The 22094-nt window shown below is 42.9% G+C and overlaps 2 protein-coding genes across 3 annotated transcripts in view; both read left to right on the top strand.

Moving 5' to 3' along the window:
• LOC311228354 (phospholipase B1, membrane-associated-like) overlaps positions 1 to 22094 on the top strand; it is a gene marked incomplete at both ends in the record, with an annotated part of 540482 nt that overhangs the window by 248845 nt on the left and 269543 nt on the right. The gene's annotated exons all lie outside the window — the stretch shown is intronic.
• slc35b2 (solute carrier family 35 member B2) lies at positions 1471 to 11669 on the top strand. 2 transcript variants are annotated; one of them, XM_084315421.1, is made up of 4 exons: positions 1471 to 1690; positions 3435 to 3625; positions 7268 to 7416; positions 8339 to 11669. In XM_084315421.1, the coding sequence occupies exons 1-4, from the start codon at positions 1671 to 1673 to the stop codon at positions 9266 to 9268; spliced, it is 1290 nt and encodes a 429-aa protein (XP_084171547.1). In that variant the 5' UTR covers positions 1471 to 1670; the 3' UTR covers positions 9269 to 11669. The 2 variants fall into 2 exon arrangements, with proteins under 2 accessions (XP_084171547.1, XP_084171546.1); XM_084315420.1 differs by having other exon boundaries at positions 3435 to 3631.

Raw genomic sequence — 22094 nt, 5'->3', positions numbered from 1 at the left:
GTGTCATATATGTTATGATGAATTGAAAATGGGGGACCCTGATGTAAACAAGACGAAAGTCTTTCTCTGGTCTGCATCCCCTTAACAATTGTATGTATTGAGCTGTACTGTACTGTACCCATTTCAATCAATCAATCAATCAATCATGACAACAAGCTGCTTTGTGGTGCACCGAGGACTAATCAAACAAGGGTGCGGTGTCTTCCTCAAACTAGTAAGCTACTACCGTACTGCAAAATACAGGAGGAGAGTTTAATACACACCAGGACAAGCTGTACAGTCTGCTGCAGCAAAGATAGTGTATGGAAACGAGATTGCGCACTTCTCCACCTCATGACGTATCGACGCACACAAGGGATCACCACTAGTGGTCCACATACTTGTATTGATGATGCTGATTTGTTCACGTAGGCCTATATATGTTTTTTTTTTTTTTTTATGAGTTTGATCTGGCCTATGAATACATTACAAGTAGGAGATATTCATCCCTACATTTTTGGTATAGAATTAAAGAGCTTGGACAAGGTTATCTCACAATCATCTCTCTTCACTATGAATTGAAAATGGGGGACCCTGATGTAAACAAGACAAACGTCTTTCTCTGGTCTGCATCCCCTTAACAATTGTGTGTATTGAGCCGTACTGTATTGTACCCATTCTGCAATCTGTTAAATAAAGTTTTCATTCATTCATTCATTCATAGGTCAGGAGGACTGATGAGAATTGATTGATTGATTGATTGATTGATTGATTGATTGATTGAAAACTTTATTAACAGATTGCCGAATGGGTACAATACAGTACAGCTCAATACACACAATTGTTAAGGGGATGCAGACCAAGAAAGACTTTCGTCTTGTTTACATCAGGCCCCCATTTTCAATTAATCAGGACATATATGACATACATGACATACAGATAGACAGTACTGCTACATCTATACATTTATGACATACCAGATTTGCAAATACAGTACTGTTTGTGATACAAAAAGAGTCCAGAAAAGAGAGTATATACATTTGACGTAAAAATTGTACATTGGAGGTTGGGTAGGTGGGGGGGGGGGGGGGGGGCTGTACATTGGAGGTGGTTGGTTGGGGGGGGGTAGGAGGGGGGGGGGGGACACTGTACAACTGTACAAGCAAAACTGTACATTGGAATATTGACAAAACCATACTTGGTCATTTACTGTACATTGGAGGGGGTTGAATATTTATGTTGTTAAGTTTGACCACGACCACTAAAAGGGTCCGAGTCCAGAATACATTGTAGATTTAGACGTCCATATTGGAGAAAAAAACAGGTCATTTTTTACATTCAAAATGTTCCATTAATTCACTGGATTTGCTGTGGACTCGAGTGTGTTTGTTCTTGTTCTTCCACACCGGTAGATGGCAGGGCCGCGCGGGGGCGTTGCTTTGCGACTCCGGCATCCTTTTGCTTTGAGGAATGAGGAGGGGGACCTTTTCCTGCTCAAGTGAACACATAGGCAATTGATAAGTTGAGAAGACACAAGGGGTAGGATAAGCTAGTCCGAAAGACGATCATTTCGTATTGTAAAATTTCTTCCTGTAGTTGGATTTGTGCGGCTTGATGCTCTGTTGTAGCGAAAACGTTTGAATCTTTTGGCGTGTCTGCTGCGCCAGGTGTCGGGCCACAGAGTGGGGAAAATGCCATCTTTTTCATGGAGGTAGGTCCCAGTAGTAGGAGCTAGCAATACAGCAACACATTCTGGGTTCAGTGTTGATCAATATGGTGATGCTTATTCACTACTAGTTCGCTAATTAGTTAGCTAACATGTCAACATCATGCCGATCCATGGGTGTTCTGAATGCTGTCAGTGTCAACATACACGCCATTCAAAGCGTACAGACCCATAACGTTACACTGACATGCAAGTATTTCCATAATTATCGTCAGTCATGTTGCATTGGCAAACCTCTGCTCGATTGTCATGCTACTCAGTCATAATAACTGAAATTAAAATAGCTGAGTAAAAAGGTACATTTCATTTGTTTGCCGAAGCGATGGCATATCTTTATTACAGTTGTCCTCCAGTCCAGTCCATAGCAAACATTTCTATGACCTGATCCAGAGGTAAAGACAGCCATTCTCTTCTCTCCTTCTCAGCCTCCGTAATGCGCCCAGTTTAGTGCAGAGTGTGGCGCATTCCTCCTTGTAATGAGCTACTTGTTCAATGTGGCCCACAGGTCGTGCTGCTGCAGTGGGCTGCTGTGGCCTAGCTGCCCAGGCCAGGGTAGAGTACCACACAAAGAGGCTCTGTGTCAAGTCCGGCAAGCCGGCCCCTGGGGAGGAGGCCCTCACTCAGTGAATGTGATACACGCTCTGTTCCACGGCAGTAAGGAACACACCTTTCACATGAAAAGCGTAGGTTTCATCCCAGGTCGGTCACAAAGCACCACCTGGTCCTCTGGACTCATCAGGCGACTCCTGACGTGTTATTCTGGGGCCCGTCTTCGTCTTGAAGCCGGCGCCACCACTGCAACTGTTGGTGATTGCTAAACGAGTATTGAGCGAGAACGGGGGACAAACCAGTCATGTTGGACTAATCTAGTGCTGTTGTGGGACGTCTAGTTCTGGTAACAAGGTAATGCATGATTGATGTGTGCTGCGTTCACATGGTGTCGGGTATATTGGATGAATGACTTTCCAACCTGGAAATAACATGTGAATGGCCTAACAAATGTTGACACCGGTGTGGCTGAGGTGTCATGTTATGCCCTCCCCTTTGACTACTGCTGCCATTGGCTTGTTCAGTTCAGCCACAATCAAAGCCAAACGTGGAGAGAATCACATAATCTGTTATAGAGTGCAGTAGAAAACAATAACATTAACTTGTTGTTCTGTGTTTCAAATGATCCTACTTTGCTATTGATGCAATGTTTCATCCGAAATTGACAGGTGAACACTAACGGGTTGGATAATAAAGAAAAACGGACTGCGCGAATGGCGTCAATAGCAGTCAACAAGTCACCGTGATGCGGCCAACCAAGTCTTTAGTAGGGCGTAGCCCAACCAAACTTGGTCTAGGCTCAAAGCATGTTCCTTATTGATGGGAGAAGCTGCCACTCCACTACTTGTGGCCCGTGACCTTTTGTTTAAATTAGCATAACCCAGTTTTCCCATAGGTTATGATTACCATTGATTACCAACTGATCATTAGGTTAGTCTTTTTCTTAGCTTTAATTCTTCAGGATTTCATCAGTTTGTTTGTTTGAGTTTTTTTTCCTCCCATTCTACTTTCACAGTTCCACCCCCTTCGCTTTGGCTTGAATCCTGTTTCTTGTGTGTGTGGTGGTCCTGTTCTAACTTGTGAATGTTATCCCGACCCTTACTAATCACGACACATCCGTGTGGCCCGGGGCCCCTGCTCCCTTCATACATCCTTGACACGTGATGTTATTTGTATACAGGGTTTGGCCCGGGCTGGTGTTGCTGCTCCTCCCGTCGGACGTGGCTGCAGATGACGAGGCGTCGCTGCTCGACGGCTGGCGGGACGTCTGGCTCTTCCGCTTCCTGCTCAACATCCTGGGCTACTCCACCATCATCATCCCCGGCTGCCTCCTCATCAGCTACTTCAAGCGCACCAATTACCTAGAAACAGGTTCGGGTTAGTAGTAGTGAGATGTTATATGCTTTTCTCGTTACGAAGTGACACGATACCGTGGCAACGGCAGTCTGGTCATCTTTGACACACTAAACGTCCCTTTATATCTCTCTTCTCTGTTGATAGTAACTCTCATCCCGAGCCAACCCATTATCTTTGTTGACGCGGCCTTGGCGCTGCTGTCTGCTACCCCCCCCATCTCCAGCCCTCTGCTTCTCTGTTTCTCTATCTCTTCCCCATGACAACAGCGATGTTGATATTAAAACACCTCTCAGGCTATTACCCAACTCAAACGCACTTCTCTGCTGTGGTGGTAATGACCTCGGCAGCTGATAAAGGCCCTTGTCTGCACAGTCTGACTGGAGACACGCATACACGACTGATACTGTCCTCTTTAACACATTCAGGGCCATTTGGGACCGTCTAATATCACTCTAGACGGCCAGCATTTCAAAACAGACTTGCATAGTTTGTGAGGCTGTTTGTAGAGCTAAATCTATACTTTATAGTATTGCTATCTGTCCATTCTCATTGTCAATTGAGACCATGAACCGTCCCTTCAAAATGGCTTAAAGAAATAATTTTTTCATCAATACGTTCCCATTTTATAGCGTCTTGAATATAAGCGTTATATGGGATTTGGGCTGGTATATTTCCTGGAAGGCGAGATATAAGGCGCTAAGCTAGTAACGTTAAATCCAATGGCATTTCGGCTATAGAGAAGCTAGAGTTAAAAATCAAACTGCATATGATCGATATATCGATGCATGAAAGGGGGGGGGGGGGGGGGCGGGGGATGTCGTTTCTGATTATTGATTATCAATAAAGGCATTAGCCTCATTCGCTGACGGGTGGATGGCTATCAAAGCAAGGCCCGACCAAGCTGAAATTGACGTCAAATCGATCTTACCTGTGACTGGTTGGACTGCAAAAAGGATTTCCCAGTTATCGATCGCCATCTGGCAGATCGATATGTCCATTGGCTGATCATATATTCCTTTACTGCACACTGAAATCCGCGTCCCAAAACGTATTCCCTGCTACATGCTACAGGCATAGCTTCAGGTTAGCAGAAAACTATATTGAAGATCCAGAAAAAACAAGACAACTTCTGCCACAGGGAACACTGCATTATCGAGACAGCGCCCCTACGAGGATCTGGCCGGTAATGCACTTTTTCGAATTCAAAGAGTAGGGTACTTCTGCAGTGCCGCTCAGTGACATTGAGTAGGTTATTAAAATAGAATAAAAGCCAAAACAACCTAGCCACGGACATGTCCGTGGTTGGCCCTCTAGCGTTGGATCTGAAACACGGACATGTCCGTGGTTGGCCGGGAAACGGTTCAAACGAATATCTATATAGGTTATAAACCAAATGCAAATCATCGATTTCCTTCACACTGTTTCACTGTCGATACCACTGTTTCACTGCAGATACCACTGTTTCACTGCAGATACCACTGTTTCACTGCAGATACCACTGTTTCACTGCAGATACCACTGTTTCACTGTCGATACCACTGTTTCACTGCCGATACCACTGTTACACTCTTAAGTATCTGCTGTAATGTTGTCACAATACTGGAATTTCGAACTTCGATACAATACCTTGTAAAATATTGATATTCAATGCTATTTTTGATACACAGGGCCCTGCTCAGTTTCTTAGCTTCATATGAACTTTCCTCTTACATTTATGCTTCTCTCTAATACTATAAGAGAAATATCAAATTTTTTAGAAACATTATTGTTTTTCTCCTGTTAAGATTAGGTCTTAGAAGTTAAGTAAAAATGTATATGCTTTATTATAGAGGTGTACTATGTACAACAAGTCGAAACAATTGCAACCCAGCTGTCTGATTTCTCTGGCCTGATGGCTCTGAGGGGAGTCGGCTTAGCTTTCTGGAACATCTTGTTCAATGCTGCTTTCTGGAACATCTTGTTCAATGCTTTTTACTTTTTCAATCAAAGCTGGCCATAGAGGCTCTGTAGTCTGCACTTACCATAATTAACAAGCAAACACTGACAAGTCCCGCAAATTATTTTCGGGTGAAATGAAAGCGGAGACGAGTGGGAGGAGACTGGGCTGTGTGTGTGTGTGTGTGTGTGTGTGTGTGTGTCACTGTCCTAGCGAGAAAAGGCAGGCAGCTGGTATCGATAGTGCGGCAAATGAGTATTGAATCCTTTCAAATGCTAAGAATCAGTATGTATTGAAAAAGTATATATATTTTTGACAACTAATTGGCTGACGGAAACAACTCACAAGACGCTGAATATTTTGGGTTGATGTATTTACAGTATGTGTCTCCAGCAATATGTGCAGCAACCTAACGAGACGCTGCCCCTTTGGGTGGTGGTGGGGTTGATTGTGAGAACGGGCAAGTATGTTGTTTTCAAAAGCGTTATTGGAGTAATCTATTGCTGTTACTGAGAAAAATATTCCTCCTAAACCATTAGATTTGATTGGTTTGACAAAAGAATTCTACATATAAATAGATTTATCTCCTTCAGAGAGAAACATGGGTTCCAAAACCCATCTTCTGTAAGAAATAGCATTACTCTCCTTCAGATCTGCAGAAAATGCACTGCTTTGATCTCCTTGACATTATTTCACAAACTCTTAAAATACCAAGGTGAAATAAACAACAGATATGCTTTGCTACGAGCAGAAACTGCAGGAGCTACTTAAAGGAACACGCCAATATTTTGGGAAATTAGCTTACCATCTTCTCCAGAGAGACAAGAAGATGGATACCAGTTTCCTCTCTGTGCGTTCAGTAGAAAGCCATCTGGCTGCACGATAGCCTAGCTTAGCACAATTAATGGAAGCGGACAGTGCCGGTTACTTAGCCTAGGCATTGTCCAACTAACGCCTCTGCCGAAGGCTAACCGGCACTGTCCGCTTCCATTCAAACTGTTGGAAACCCTTCTGCGTCTTCAGCAGGGATCTCGGGGTCCAGATCTTAGCCCGGCTGAGGCAGAGAAGACTAAACTTGCCTTCACCCTTCAGAAGGGTTCCAACTGCAGGCTTTCGTCAATCACAACCATATTGAGATGGTCTGAGCTGCCATGGCTCATCTCCCATCTCCCCGGTGGCTTTCTTCAGTTGTGTCTGGGTTCCAAACCCATCTTCTGTAAGAAATGGCGCCACTCTCCTTCAGGAAGATCTGCTAATATCAAATATCAAAACCATATTTGGACCTGATATGGGCCTAATATCAAAACCATATTTGGACCTGATATGGGCCTAATATAAAAAACATATTTGGACCTGATATGGGCCTAATATCAACCATATTTGGACCTGATATGGGCCTAATATCAAAACCATATTTGGACCTGATATGGGCCTAATATAAAAAACATATTTCAACCTGATATGGGCCTAATATCAAAACCATATTTGGACCTGATATGGGCCTAATATAAAAAACATATTTGGACCTGATATGGGCCTAATATCAAATGTCAAAACCATAATTGAACGTGATATCGGCCTAAAATCCAATACCAGTATCGGTGCACCCACTTGAAAATTAGAGGCAAGTAAAACACTGATCACAAAGTGTCTGTGTATTGCTCAGAAGGTGATCATGTGAAATGTATTTGTTCATCCTGTTATGTTCCTTTTCCTCCCAGGTCGAGGTGTTTGCTACCCTCTCATAAAGACATGTGTATTTGGAGGAGAAACGAAGGATGACGCAGCGTTACCACCGAGGAGCGAGGTCGACTCCGGCTCACCGGTCAGACAGGCCGTGAAGTTGGTCTTTTGCGCTGCAGGACTGCAGGTGAGGTTCCTTAACACTTTCAGTGCCACTCACGAGATTTCTCGGGTTTTTTTATAGGTGGTTGCATGCCACTCACGAGATTTCTCGGAATTATTATTATTTTATTTTTTTTTGCGATCTGAAAAATTATTGCATCACCCGAGCCTACCCGAGTATAGCCGCAGATCATGGAGTTCTACTGTATCGCGTTGGATCCATACACGTATCGATTTTTTCGAATGGTGATCAGGAATTGGAATATACCAGTTGGATACCATCTGATGTCAGGTAAGGACTCTGTTATCAGTGGTAGGATAATCAGAGTAAGTTTGATGAAGTTATAAGCTGTTTTGTGAAATGTCTTCTTTCGGTTTCACTGTAAAAGTCTGTGAGGAAATCAACGGAGCGATTATCAGTGCGCGGCCGTAATGTGCGTGCGTGCACGTATAATATTGATCATCTAGCGTTTATTTGAAAACGATTCATAAAAAGGCAGACGAATATCAACGTTGTGGAATATTCCACTAAAAGACGATTTTCATAGAATGCTCCAGAATGAGCTGTTTTTTATATCAAAACGGGGGCTTTTCTAACTGCTCTGAAACGGCAACGACGCGATAAAAAAACAATCTGCCTTCACAGCACTGACTGGAAAATAGTCTTTGATAATGCGATGGGCAGATTAGACACATAGCCATAATTTAAAACATAGATTAGGCGATATTAACGTTAACATTGGCGCCGATGGTGGCATTCAAGCGGTAAAACGGAAAACCAGGCGTGGCGCTGAAAGTGTTAAGGGGGAAAATACAGTAATGTAATCCACATAGCCTCAATCCTGACCCATAGTGCTAACGTCTAAGGTTTCTTTCATTCAACCAGGTGTGGTGTGTGTTGAATTTTGTATGGTCACTGCTGTAAAGGTTCATTCCGTCTCTTCCAGGCGTCCTACCTCACGTGGGGGGTCCTGCAGGAGAGGGTGATGACACGTACCTACGGGGCAACCGACGAGGAGGAGGGCGAGAAGTTCAAGGACTCCCAGTTCCTGGTGTTCATGAACCGCATCCTGGCGCTGACCGTGTCCGGCCTGTGGTGCGTCCTGTTCAAGCAGCCTCGCCACGGGGCGCCCATGTACAAATACTCCTTCGCCTCGCTCTCTAACATCCTGAGCAGCTGGTGCCAGTACGAGGCCCTCAAGTACATCAGCTTCCCCACCCAGGTGCTGGCCAAGGCCTCCAAGGTCATCCCTGTCATGCTCATGGGCAAGATCGTCTCGCGGAAGAGCTACGAGTACTGGGAGTACCTCACCGCCGTGCTGATCTCCGTGGGCGTCAGCATGTTTCTGCTCTCCAGCACGCCCAGCAAGCACCCCTCCACCGTCACCACGTTCAGCGGTGTGGTCATCCTCATCGGCTACATCGCCTTCGACAGCTTCACCTCCAACTGGCAGGACAACCTGTTCAAGTACAAGATGTCGTCGGTGCAGATGATGTTCGGCGTCAACCTGTTCTCCTGCCTCTTCACGGTGGGCTCTCTTCTGGAGCAGGGCGCCTTCTTCGAGTCGCTGTCCTTCATGACGCGCCACTCCGAGTTCGCCTTCCACGCCGCGCTGCTGTCCGTCTGCTCGGCCTGCGGGCAGCTCTTCATCTTCTACACCATCAGCCAGTTCGGCGCCGCCGTCTTCACCATCATCATGACCCTGCGGCAGGCCATCGCCATCCTGCTCTCCTGCTTCCTGTACGACCACGCCGTCACCCTGGTGGGCGGCTTCGGCGTGTCGGTGGTTTTCCTCGCCCTCTTCCTGCGGGTGTACGCGCGCAGCCGCATGAAGGCGGGCCGGAGGTCTGCGCAGCCGCCCGCGCAGAAGGTGTAGGGACTAGTCCGGAGAGAACTGGGAACTCGGGGCCACGTTTTCGGTGGTGCTTTTCTTGTCTATCTGTATGTCCGGTTTGACGTTTTTTTTTTTTTTTTACTGTTCTTTTCGTGGGTTTCTATTGTTTAGCAAAGGTACAGAAAGGGATTCTGCATTTTCGAAGGTATTTGACTTTTCTCACAACAACCTGCCCTCTAACCCCCCCCCCCCCCCCCCGCCCCGCTCAATGGGATTTCAGTAGTCACCCAAATTGAGTGCCTGAAAAATTTTCAAATACACAAGCTCCATTACTACCAACTTTGCAAATTCCACTTCAGATAATTTCCACATAGTGAGATGCTTTGAATTGCACCACCATACGTGGCTTATAAGGTCAATTTAAAAGTTACTGTGACAATAAGAGATATCTGTGAAATTCATGGGATAATACGGGGTGGTCGCCCCATGAGGTAACGGTCCATTTTGGATTATCTCTGTAAATATCACATTTGTGTAAAACCATGTTTATTTTAATTTTTTTCAGCCAATGAAGCAACTGCAAAATGTAAACCTGGCATGATTGTGTAATGCGGTCTTTAACCATTTGCTTATTCTGCACATCCTTGTTTTTCTTTTCTCTTATTTGTGTTTTTTTTTCATTTTTTTTTTTCATTATTACTTAAGTGATTAATAGAGATATGTCACTGGGATCCGGTGTGCAGGGTGACACAAGCTTCCCTCGGAACTAAATCAAGATCAAGATCACCATCAGAACACGGAAATAGAATGGGCCGATAAGATTTCATGATTATATTTTTCTTGTTAACGGTTGGCTCTATCCGGAAATGTTTTTTAAACACTGGCCAAGAACATTTAAAATACACGCCACAGCCGGGGATTCGGTTACCTTGCTTTTGGTTTCAAAAAGGGAGAGGAAAAAAAAGAAATTAAGTGTATTTTTTCTGTTTGTTTCGTCAAATCAAACAAGATCTTACATGAGCCACTCGATGAAGGCCCAGTATTCATTCGTTCATTATAAATGTATTTCATCACAAGTGTTTTCCTTTCTCTGCTAAATGATTGCGCCAAAATTATGCAACTAACAACTCTTAATAATAATCCATGTGACAAATGAAACATGCCGAAGATGATCTTTTAGTTGAAATGCACTGCCTTATGTTATTGATCCCATCCACAAACCCCCTTAGTTCTCACTGCTACACCGGAGGCTAACTGATGTTATAAACAAAAAGGTTTTACATGTGGATTTGACATGTAATCGTTTACTTTACTATGCATTCATTTTAATGCTTTTTTCCTTTTCTCTTTTTGGATGATGTTGCCTTGTAGTTGGCATGATGGTAAATGTTTGAATAGATGATCACCTCCCTCTGTCCACGTTTGAAACAAAGACTTGTTTTTTTCCCGTCGTGGCTTGTATGTTACGTTTTGGTGGAAACAGCATATGGACTGTTAATCAGGGTAGCCCTGCGGTTACCTCACGGTCCTCTCCAGGTTGTCTTGGATATAGTATATGATCTTTTATACGTTTTATTGTGCAATCTCTTTGTTTTGATCCTGTAAAAAAAAAAGACTGTAGAGTATCTTTTTAAACACGTGGTACACGTAGTACCGTTTCTTTCTTTTATTAAAGGTATACTGACAAGATTTTTAAGGTGACTCCAGAATGTCGAATGTAAACAAGTGTTGAAAACGACAATGTGATGAAGTGATTTTTATTTTATTTTTTATTTTACTGTTGCAATTGTAGAGTTACAATGATTTTCTACATGTTGTTCTGGCCTCACTGAACCAGATGCTGCTTAGTGAGTGAGTGTCGCTGAAGTACCTGCCATGTCTCCATCATAGCAGAGCCAAACAGAATGGTGAAAATTCTGCAAGTTCAGCGATTTAATCTTTTGTCTCCAACTGGGAGTGCTTTAAGACCACCAGGTTTGAGATAACGGAAGCTGTTGCAAGTGCTTTCTTTTGGGATTGACTGAATGGATTCCAGTTTGTGACAAATAAGATGGTAGACATGCTCCTTAAGACCTTGACAGTCGGCCCTACGTCCAAATGTCCATTTTTATGTTTTAAAAACGGGAGACTAAAAAACCATGTCAGCATACCTTTAAACCATTTTTTTTTTTTTTATCTATTTGTCCATTATGTGCTTTTGAAAAATAACTTGTTTCATTTCCTTTTTCATGTGAATGTTTGTAAGAATCCTCAATGGGTGATGATGATGATGGTTCAAAGCTGTCAGGAATGTTTTAAGACGGGCTAGTGGGGTGCCTTGCCGCACAGAATGCATAGCAAGGGACATGCAATGTAACCGGTACTTTTTTTTTTATTATTATTTCTTTTTTTTCATTGTATTTCCTCTAGTAAACTGGATTAATAATAAAATGCATTAAATTAACTTAAATACATGAACTGAAAGTCCTTTTTAATTTCACGTTGCATCTTACAGGGTTGCTTTTGATCAGGGGCTGACCAAAGTACAGCCCACCACTCAGGAGGGCGTAAATTGACCTGTATATCAAGCTTTGGCCCTTTCTTCTTCTTTTTCTTGATCCTCCAATCACAACTGTTTCTTTGTCAGCATACCTTTAGGCTGGTAAAGATATGCCTCCTAAAATGTCTAAACGGAAGTACAGGCTTTCCGGTTTTGACAAAACAATTATAGAAACGTGTGAAGTGCACAATTTCCTCGTTTAAGCCACTGCAGCGCCTTTGCCTGAAGAATTTACTACATGACCGGGACGTTCTAGCTTGTTTGCCGACAGGATTCTAGAAAAGTTTGGTCCGTTTGGAGGCAGCGTCCAGGGGAAGTACATACACCGGAAATTCTACCCCATAAGACACTTTCGCCAGTAGTTCTTTACCAGGCTTTATCTCACGGAGATACAACTGGGAACGAGCTTAGCATACCTTTAAACCACCCGGACAGCAACAGTTGTGATTGGAGGATCGAGACAAGAGGGTGGGGTTTGAGATGGATCAATTGTATTTGAGGAGTAATTTATTTTTAAATAATGTGATTCGTACACAGAATATACTGACACAAAACCTCCAGTTACTTGATACATTTCAAATTTATGTCTTGCCTCCACGGCATCAGTTTTTTTGGCCCTTCCACGTCAAAACGTTTGGCCACCTCTGTGCCAAAGCATCAAAATGTACCATTTTATCACTGGGGTCAGTGTGGTTTCTATTGGTAATGAATCACGAGGGGAAACTGTGACGTCCTGAAACATTCAGTAACTGCGATAGGGTATTAACCCTTTCAGGATGTACAATCTCACATTAGGAGGAGATGACAATGTTGATATCTGAAGATTTTGAGTGTCACATTGGCTACTACTGTACACTTTACGCAGAAAGTTGGACGATGTTCCGCTGTCGAACATCTCTGCCCAAAGAGGTAGTAAACCAACCGGTGCTACTTGTAGACTGGTTCACTGCAGTTGTGTTGCTAGGGCAACAGCTTGGAGTGGACCCATGTTTATTTCCCGTCTGTTATTGATATTCTCTAAGTCAACTTCCTGTCTGTTGTTGCTACGCAACTACGGCTTGGGGGAAACATTCACCCCGGGTACATTGTGTATGCTTCATTTAGTGCAGAAAACGGATTGGAAAAGCGGCAAATTAAACACATCAAGGGTAATTTTCTTCAGTGCATCACAATGGCAAAGAGCTGCTGTGTTACGTTTTGTACTAATAACTAAATCAAAAATCCAAATCGCAAGTTTTATATAATACCAGCTGAGGCATCACAGAGGAAAAAGTGGCTGGCGGCTATCAAGAGGGCACACGTAGACGGGAGAGTCGATCAAAGCAGACACTGGTCCCCCAAGTCAAATCATACTGCTCTACCCATTTCATAACGGGTGAGAATAAGGAACAAATATTTAAATTACATAAATAAATTATTGGATGTGAGGCTGTAAACGGCAGATAAATGTTAGCTGCAGGCTACTTCGCCATATAGTAAATTTTCAGTGTATGTGCACTGGATGCTTCAAGTAGCAGCCTACATGCCTTTTTCATGTTTATATGTTACTACTATTTAAAAACGGAGCTCACTTTTGCTCGTACACACTTGTTGGTTGTCCCCTAAACTAAGATGGCAGCGGTCTCGTGACGTCCGAGTGTCTTTGAGAATTAACAAACCCTGCAACAGGAAGTGAACTTGGGTCCATTTAGAATGGTTAGTTAAATTATTTAATTTCATGGCGTCTGTGCAGCCTTGTTTATTCACTTGTGTCGATGGAAAAAATGACTGAGCGCAGCCATAAATGTACGGTTTCCTTGTGCAGAAAGGATAGTCTGTTTTATTCTTCCGATAACTACTTCACTGCACTATACTATGTATACATGTAATTTAAAGCTATTACCACATTTTCTTTCAAACTAGATTGGTTGCAACGGTCAGTTTTTGATACGGTAAGTTGGGGCAGGCTGTGGGACGTCACAGCTCTGCGTAGGAGTGTGTGGCTACTGGCTACTACATTTGAAAGCTACAAACTTGTAGAAATATAAGATAGAATTATGAGAACATTCCAAAAGACATACACTTGAAATGTTAGGTCTGACACACATGCTTCAAAGCTTTCACCATTTCGCTACCTCTGCCAAGGAGGTTGTTTTCACCCATCAGTGTTAACTCAAAAAGTTATGAAATCTGATGTGCAAATTTATGTTTGCTGTGCAAATCGTCCTTCAGTGACAACATCAGGCCAAAATCTTCAAATGGCCGCATCTCCTGACCCGTTTGTTATGAACATTCATGACCTCTAGAGGAAGAAATCTATTGCTTTTGGTGACCACATGACCTTTCATCTAGAGACCACAGCAGAAAAGAAATTCCATTTTCAAATGAGCGTATCTCGTAACCCATTAATCATACTGTCACACACTCCATGACTTTTCCTCTAGTCGTGCTACCATATGGATTTATAGCCTGGGCCTGTTGAGACTGGTAATATTGCCAACTCTTGTTTCTGTCATCTACTCAGTAAAATGTTACATAATGTAATGGCAAAGTGGGGATATTGTTAGGTCTGCACTCTACCATTTCTATTTCTATTCTATTCTATTCTATTCCTCTAGCTTTTTTTCCACCACTCCAAAAATGTGCTTAATTTCCAATATTCATTTAGAAAATCAGTTCTTTCCAGACAAGGATATTTAGTCATGAGATCTACCACCATAGCTCTCATTTACCAGTCACATTCAATTGTGTGCAAGAAAAAGGAAGCTTTGATTATTCGCTGATAATTACTACTGAAGCTCCGAAGCTAAAAATTAAATTGTAACTGGGCGGCTACGTGGCGTAGTGGGCAAGGCGCTCGCCACGAATGCGGAGACGCTGGGCTCGCCTGTTCGAGCCCAGCGCTCCACATTGCTTTCAGTTTAGCTGGTCGTTCATACTAATACACATTGGCCGTATTAGGGGGTGGGAAACTGATGGGTGGGGATTGGGCGTTGTGGACAGCGACTCCTACAGGTCGGTTGGTGCGCCTGCGCAGTAGAATCACGAAGTGTCGGGGGCAGCGTGAGCCTCCCACGCGTTACTCCTTGCCACTGAGAGATCGAGCTGCGCAAGTGAAAAGATGCGACTGCTGTTACCTCAAGTACCGGAGGGGACTTGTGCTATGTATGACTTAGTCCACATTGCAGCCGGCTTGTGGGAGGCAAGAAACAGCGTTCGTGACAGGGGAGGGTTGAATTGGATGATACGAAATTGGGATGGGAGAAAAATATAGAAAATGGGAGAAAAAGTGGATAAAAAAAAATAAAAATGGTAACTAATCAGGGTAGCCCCAGCAGTGTTATAGATGTCCTTTTGGAAATTAAAGGACTTTTTTTCTTTGCACCATCCAAACCTGATTCATTAAGGATACAATTAGGCCTTATGAACAGTAGGGCCAGGTTTGTGTTTGATCGTTTATAAATCCCCCATCTGTTCTGACGCCAGCATCATCCTCTTTTCAATAATGTAAATGTCGAGGGAGAGAAGAGTGGGGTTCACAGGCCGCAGACCCGGCCCTCTGCGCTCTACCTTCGGGAGACAGTCACTTTGGGGATTTTCGTTCTGACTGGCAGGATGACAGGGGGTTAAATGTGTCGAGTCTTTACTGTACTAGTGGAACTGACAAATAGCATGGAAGAATGTCTGTGAGCTAACGTTCCCTCACACCAAGTTTCAAGTTCAAGTTTCAAGTTTGTTTTTTATTTGTCACATATAAGGTACATGTACTTTACAGTGAAATGCTTGGTTCTGTATGAGCCCCTGAGGATGTGCTTCAAGTCAAACATGTTATCGTTTGAGTGATCTGTGTCATTATAGTAGGTTATGTCCGGTGTGTGACTTTTATCTGCAGATCGGGTTTCCTCCCCGCTCGTGGGTGGTATCCTGTTTCTGTCTGTAGTATTTACCAGTTTATCACAGAATGTGAAACCTGATAGTTATGACCCCAATAGTCTGTCTCATATCAGTTGAAGGAATACTTCACCCCCTTTAAGATTCCTTATCTTATCTGTCACAAAAATGGGAGTCATTTGTGTCCATCCTAAGTAGTGAGAGTGGAAAAATCATTTCATCAGTTTGCATTGTTAGGGGATGACATTGGGGACCCAACCCATGTCTCTAATCATGTCGAGGTTCTTGGTTACCTATGTTGGGAAGGTGTTGCCCATGGGTTTTAGAGGTGTCATTTGGCCCCACATTGACTTCCACTAGTTAATAAATGCTAACCATTTCTACTTCTGAGTTGACACACTGGTACAGGCACTTCTCGGATGGACTTAAAATTGGTTGAGGGGGCGCCAGGGTGGCGCACCACGTAACGCACTGCAGTGCAACGCGGCCGTTCAGGTTTTGACTCCCGGACCCGGCGACCTTTGCCGCATGTCCTCCCCCAATATCTTCTCCCATCCTTCCTCTCTGCCGGGCCTGTCCAATAAACCAATAAAAATAAAATAAAAAATAAAAAATGATCTAAAAAACAAAAATAATGAATGTAATACGAAACAAATTACGCAACTTATGCATACGACTAAAATCAATGGCCTACTTACGATGGTCCACCCAAACTACATCATCTATAAAAAATTCAAATTAAAAACAGGTAATTTACAGTCTATGTAAATGAACATGGAGCATGCACACACGCACACACACACACACACAACTTGGAACTAACATAAATCACAACCACACTACAATTGTGGGTGAAAGGTGAGACAGGCAACCACAGATTTACACAATAGAGCAAATGTTTCCACCGGAAACTCTTTTGGTTACAGTATAAAAGACAGTATAAATAATACACACCTCTCGACTTAAATGTGTAGTTTCTATGGTGTTATTTTCAACATATGCATAACGTAGGCTGTTGAATGAACTGAAAAGTGCTTTTCCTAAGTTACTTTTCTATGGACAAAGTCACAGTCCTGGTTCCACGCCGGTGTAGAGCTGAGATCCCAAGACTTCTTTCCCTTACGTTAGGTTTCTGAAGGACGTGGCTGAAGTCCCCCGCTGTCAGTATGCATGACTGGAACTGGTGCACATTTGACTTGTTCAACAAGCGCAGAAATGCTGCTTTCCCGCCCACTGGAGATAGTTAGTACAAATCACATGACTTAAAAGAAAAGGACTTAGCGTTTCCTTCCAGTGGGTCTGCTGATGTGTCAAACCATCAAGGAAGTCATATGTTATATAATACATTGTATATGTACATGTGCAATGTGATACTATGTACAGGTTTTTATATTTGTGTTATTATTAGGAAAGGATGCATTTAGTTCCTGGTCCCGAAGTTGTGTTGTTTACAGATTGTCTGCCTCTTTAGTCTCTGGCCTGTTTACCTGCCTAGTAAAAAGCAGTGGAAAGTAACTAAGTATTTCTACTCAAGTACTGCACTTGATAGCGAAGATTGATAGCTATGTGTGCAATACCACTGTAAATACCGTATATACATTTATCTATACCTGAGGAAGCGGAAGCGAAACGCGTTGTGCACCAAACAAATAAAAAGCAAAATCAGTCGTGAGGAGTGTGGTCCCTTCTTTTAACGGTTTTCTTTTTTTAGCTTTATATTTATCTATACCTGTATGCATATATCTGCATATATTCCTGTTTACATCCCTACTCTTTACACTGAAAACGCTGTATATACTTTATCTGTATATATCCCATACCTACTCTTATTAGTTATACCACTATAACTACCACCAACTAGCTTACCTAGTGTATTTATACTTGTATCACTGTACATAATAATTCTGTATATGACATTAGCATATTTACTCAGTAGCTTCATTATATATATTCCATATAATCACTTTTTTCACTGTATATTGTTATGCACTTTACTGTTATCTTGCACTTTGCTTAGAAGCCAACTTCTTTTCGCTGTACTGTACTTGTGCTGTACGATGACAATACATTTTAATCTAATCTAATCGATCTAACCTTGCCAATTTCCAAGAGCACGTAACCACTTTAGAGGTCAGTGGTTTGAGGATTTGAAGCACTGGAATACTTCTCTATTTTTACTTTTATCAGAGTACTATCTTATTTGGGTACTGCTACTTTTATTAGTAAAGGAACTGTGTACCCCCTTCCACCACTGATAAAAAAGGATGAACTCTCTAAGGTTTCACAAAGTAACCAACACTTGTAAATCATAACGTTATTTATGATCCATTAACAAATTGATTAACTGGGGATTACATTTGATCCTTAATATAATATATTAGATTAATTTCATCAAAATCTTCTATTTAAAGATGTGCCTGTAGATTCTATAACAATAGTCTCCTTTGTGTTCCCTGTAGGCTACCTGAGCCAGTCAGTTTTATTGACACTGATTTATTTGGATCTAATTAAATAGTTATTAAAATGCAAATTAACAAAAATTTGTTACAGAAAAATAGTTTCAGCTATAAGAAGAAGAAGTCTTTATTTGTCATGCAGTTTAACACACACATGCGAGATGGGCAACACACACAGGTACACACACACATGCATTGGGTCGCAGATGAAATGTCACTCTGCACTTGACCCATCCCGTTGTCCTTCCCCCCAAGGGCAGCCGGGAGCAGATAGGGGCGTGGGGCTGTGCCCCGGGGACCAATCCAAGTGATCCTGTCCGTCTTCGTCAGGGAACGTGACAGCGTTAGCGATCTGTTGTGCATGTTTTTCCATTGGGTTTTATCTTATCGGGAGGGGAAACCCTTGGGAGCACGGGGAGAACATGCAAACTCCACACAGAAAGGCCCGGGAGATACCCCACATGGGTACCTGGCATTGATTGATTGATTGATTGAAAACTTTATTAACAGATTGCAGAATGGGTACAATACAGTACAGCTCAATACACACAATTGTTAAGGGGATGCAGACCAGAGAAAAACTTTCGTCTTGTTTACATCAGGGTCCCCCATTTTCAATTCATCATAACATATATGACATACACGACATACAGATAGACAGTACTGCTACATCTATACATTTATGACATACCAGATTTACAAATACAGTACTGTTTGTGATACCAAAAGAGTCTAAAAAAGAGAGTATATACATTTGACGTAGAGACTGTACATTGGAGGTTGGGTAGGTGGGGTGGGGGGAACTGTACATTGGAGGTGGTTGGGTGGGGGGGGGGGGGGTTGGGTAGGCGGTGGGGTTGGGTAGGTGGGGGAAACTGTACAAGCAAAACTGTACATTGGGATATCGACAAAACCTTACTTTGTCCCAAGAAGAGGGTCTCGTGTATTATTGGGTTAGGACATTTACTGTACATTTACAGGGTCCAGTTTCGAATTTTAGTCTCCCGTAGGTGCTCTTTGAGAGTGGTTTTGAAAGTGGGTAGTGATTCACATTCCTTTACAGCTTTTGGTAGGGCGTTCCACATTGATGTGGCATAATTGCTAAACGTGTTTAGTCCCTTGTTTGAGCCGAATCTGGGTTTAACATGATTTGTTGAGCTCCCTCTGGTGTTGTGGTCGTGGTATTCACTGACCTTTGGGAAGTATTTTGACATGTACATGGGTACCTTAGTCGTATAGTGTATCTTGTAGACCAGGCCCATTGCAAGTTGCTGTACTCTGTCGTCTACTCTAAGCCATCCTAGGTTGTCAAAATGGGCAGGGGTGAGGTGGGTTCTAGGGGTAAGGTCAAGTAGTAGTCTGACCAGTTTGTTTTGTGATGTTTGTGGTCTTGTTTTTAGGGCCTTTGAGATGCTTTGGTAGGTACCATGAGGTGCATGCATAGTCGTAGTACCCTTGAATGAGTGCTCCTGTTAGAGTCTTCAATGTATTCTTGTTTACCAGAGAGGAGATCCGGTACAAGAATCTTGTTTGTTGATTGACTTTTTTTATTACATTGGATGCCATTTTGTCACAGGAAAGATTTGCCTCTAGGATGGAACCCAGGTAGGTAATTTCATCTTTCCTTGTGACAATATTGTCACCCACTGTAACAGAGAAGCCGTTGGCCTTGCTGAGTTTGTTATTTGATCCAAAGAGAATGGACACTGTTTTACCCAGGTGTAATGATAGTTTGTTATCAGCGAGCCAGGTGCAGATTCTGCCGAGTTCAGAGCTGAGGGCTTTTTCAACCTGCAACTTGTCCCTGTCATAGACCAGCAGGGCTGAGTTGTCCACGAACAGGAACAAGTTGCAGTCACAAGCTGATGACATGACATTTGCATAAATTAGGAACAGTAACGGTCCAGTGATTCCAGCTGCATTCAAACTCTCGTCTTATTTATTCAAATTACCTCTATAGACTAATCAATTAGCACAACATGATCCGTTACTCGTGTCCTGCAGGGCTAATTTGGCGAACCTTTCAACAGATGTGGCAGTTATGGCTTATGGGCCTGTTTTGATATGGGCAGCCACATATGGGAAACACTGGCTTCCTTGCATATTCTAGATACATGAAATGTGTACATCATACTACATACTGTTGGAGCTTACTGTCCAATACATGGAGCACAGTATGTGTGACATAGGCTACTACATACAAGATACTTGTGAGGACTTGCTAGCTGTGCCAACATGATGCATCAGTGGTCAGCATGTTTTAATGTTTGGGACATTTGATTTTTTTGATTTGAAGTCTTTATTTCGAACATGCAATGAATACAACAAACAATAACAAAAAAGATGTTTGGGACATTAATTTTGAGAAGGGCAATACTACAGGCAATGTGGTAGAGTAGACCAGACTTGTTTTCGTTTACTGAAAGCCAGTGTGAAAGAGTGGAGGACATATTTATTGGAGATGTGTCCCTTACTTTCTTTTATAAATATTGCAGGTCCTAAATCAATGTTGTTTAATGTTGCAGGCAGGAATCCCCTACTTATCCACGTGGACCCGATTGGATAAATGACATGCTGGCGCTAGTGTGACATCTAGTGTCTAAATGTTATCTATACAGCACCTTTAAGGGGAAGTTTACCCCCCAAAGAAATATACCCAGAGTGCCATCCATCCATATAGTTTGTGTGGTGTGATTTGCCTGGTTTCTGAGATATGCCAAATGACATGCTGGCGTTAGTGTGACATCTAGGTCTAAATGTTATCTATACAGCACCTTAAGGGGAAATATACCCAGAGTGCCATCCATCCATATAGTTTGTGTGGTGTGATTTGCCTGGTTTCTGAGATATGCCAAATGACATGCTGGCGCTAGTGTGACATCTAGGTCTAAATGTTATCTATACAGCACCTTTAAGGGGAAGTTTACCCCCCAAAGAAATATACCCAGAGTGCCATCCATCCATATAGTTTGTGTGGTGTGATTTGCCTGGTTTCTGAGATATGCCAAATGACATGCTGGCGTTAGTGTGACATCTAGGTCTAAATGTTATCTATACAGCACCTTTAAGGGGAAGTTTACCCCCCAAAGAAATATACCCAGAGTGCCATCCATCCATATAGTTTGTGTGGTGTGATTTGCCTGGTTTCTGAGATATGCCAAATGACATGCTGGCGTTAGTGTGACATCTAGGTCTAAATGTTATCTATACAGCACCTTTAAGGGGAAGTTTACCCCCCAAAGAAATAGACATCTAGGTCTAAATGTTATCTATACAGCACCTTTAAGGGGAAGTTTACCCCCCAAAGAAATATACCCAGAGTGCCATCCAGCCATATAGTTTTTGTGGTGTGATTTGCCTGGTTTCTGAGATATGCCATCACTCTAACACAGAGCTGCACACACACACATTTGAAAAACTCAAAGCAATGTCCTCAAATCATGACCCAGAGACCTTGCGAGCAATTTCACATGATAACTCTTTTACCAAAGTAGGGCGGCTACGTGGCGTAGTGGGCAAGGCGCTCACCACGAAATCTGGAGACGCTGGGCTCGCCTGTTCGAGCCTAGCGCTCCACATTTGCTTTCAGTTTAGCTGGTCGTCCGTACTAATACACATTGGCCGTATTAGGGGGTGGGAAACTGATGGGTGGGGATCGGGCGTTGTGGACAGCGACTCCTACAGGTCGGTCGGTGCGCCTGCGCAGTGGAATCAGGAAGTGTCGGGGGCAGCGTGAGCCTCCCACGCGTTCCTCACCACTGAGATCGAGCTGCGCAGGTGAAAAGATGCGACTGCGGTTACCTCAAGTACCGGAGGGGACTTGTGCTATGTATGACTTAGTCCACATTGCAGCCAGCTTGTGGGAGGCAAGAAACAGCATTCGTGACAGGGGAGGGTTGAATTGGATGATACGAAATTGGGATGGGAGAAAATAGACCAAAGTACACGTGCCATTATAATGAATGGGTGTACTTTAGTAGAAAATAGTTCCTACATTAAACGG

This window comes from Notolepis coatsorum, assembly GCF_963971535.1.
Source record: "Notolepis coatsorum genome assembly, chromosome: 5".
Lineage (NCBI taxonomy): Eukaryota > Metazoa > Chordata > Actinopteri > Aulopiformes > Paralepididae > Notolepis > Notolepis coatsorum.
This window is presented reverse-complemented; position numbering and strand designations above follow the sequence as displayed.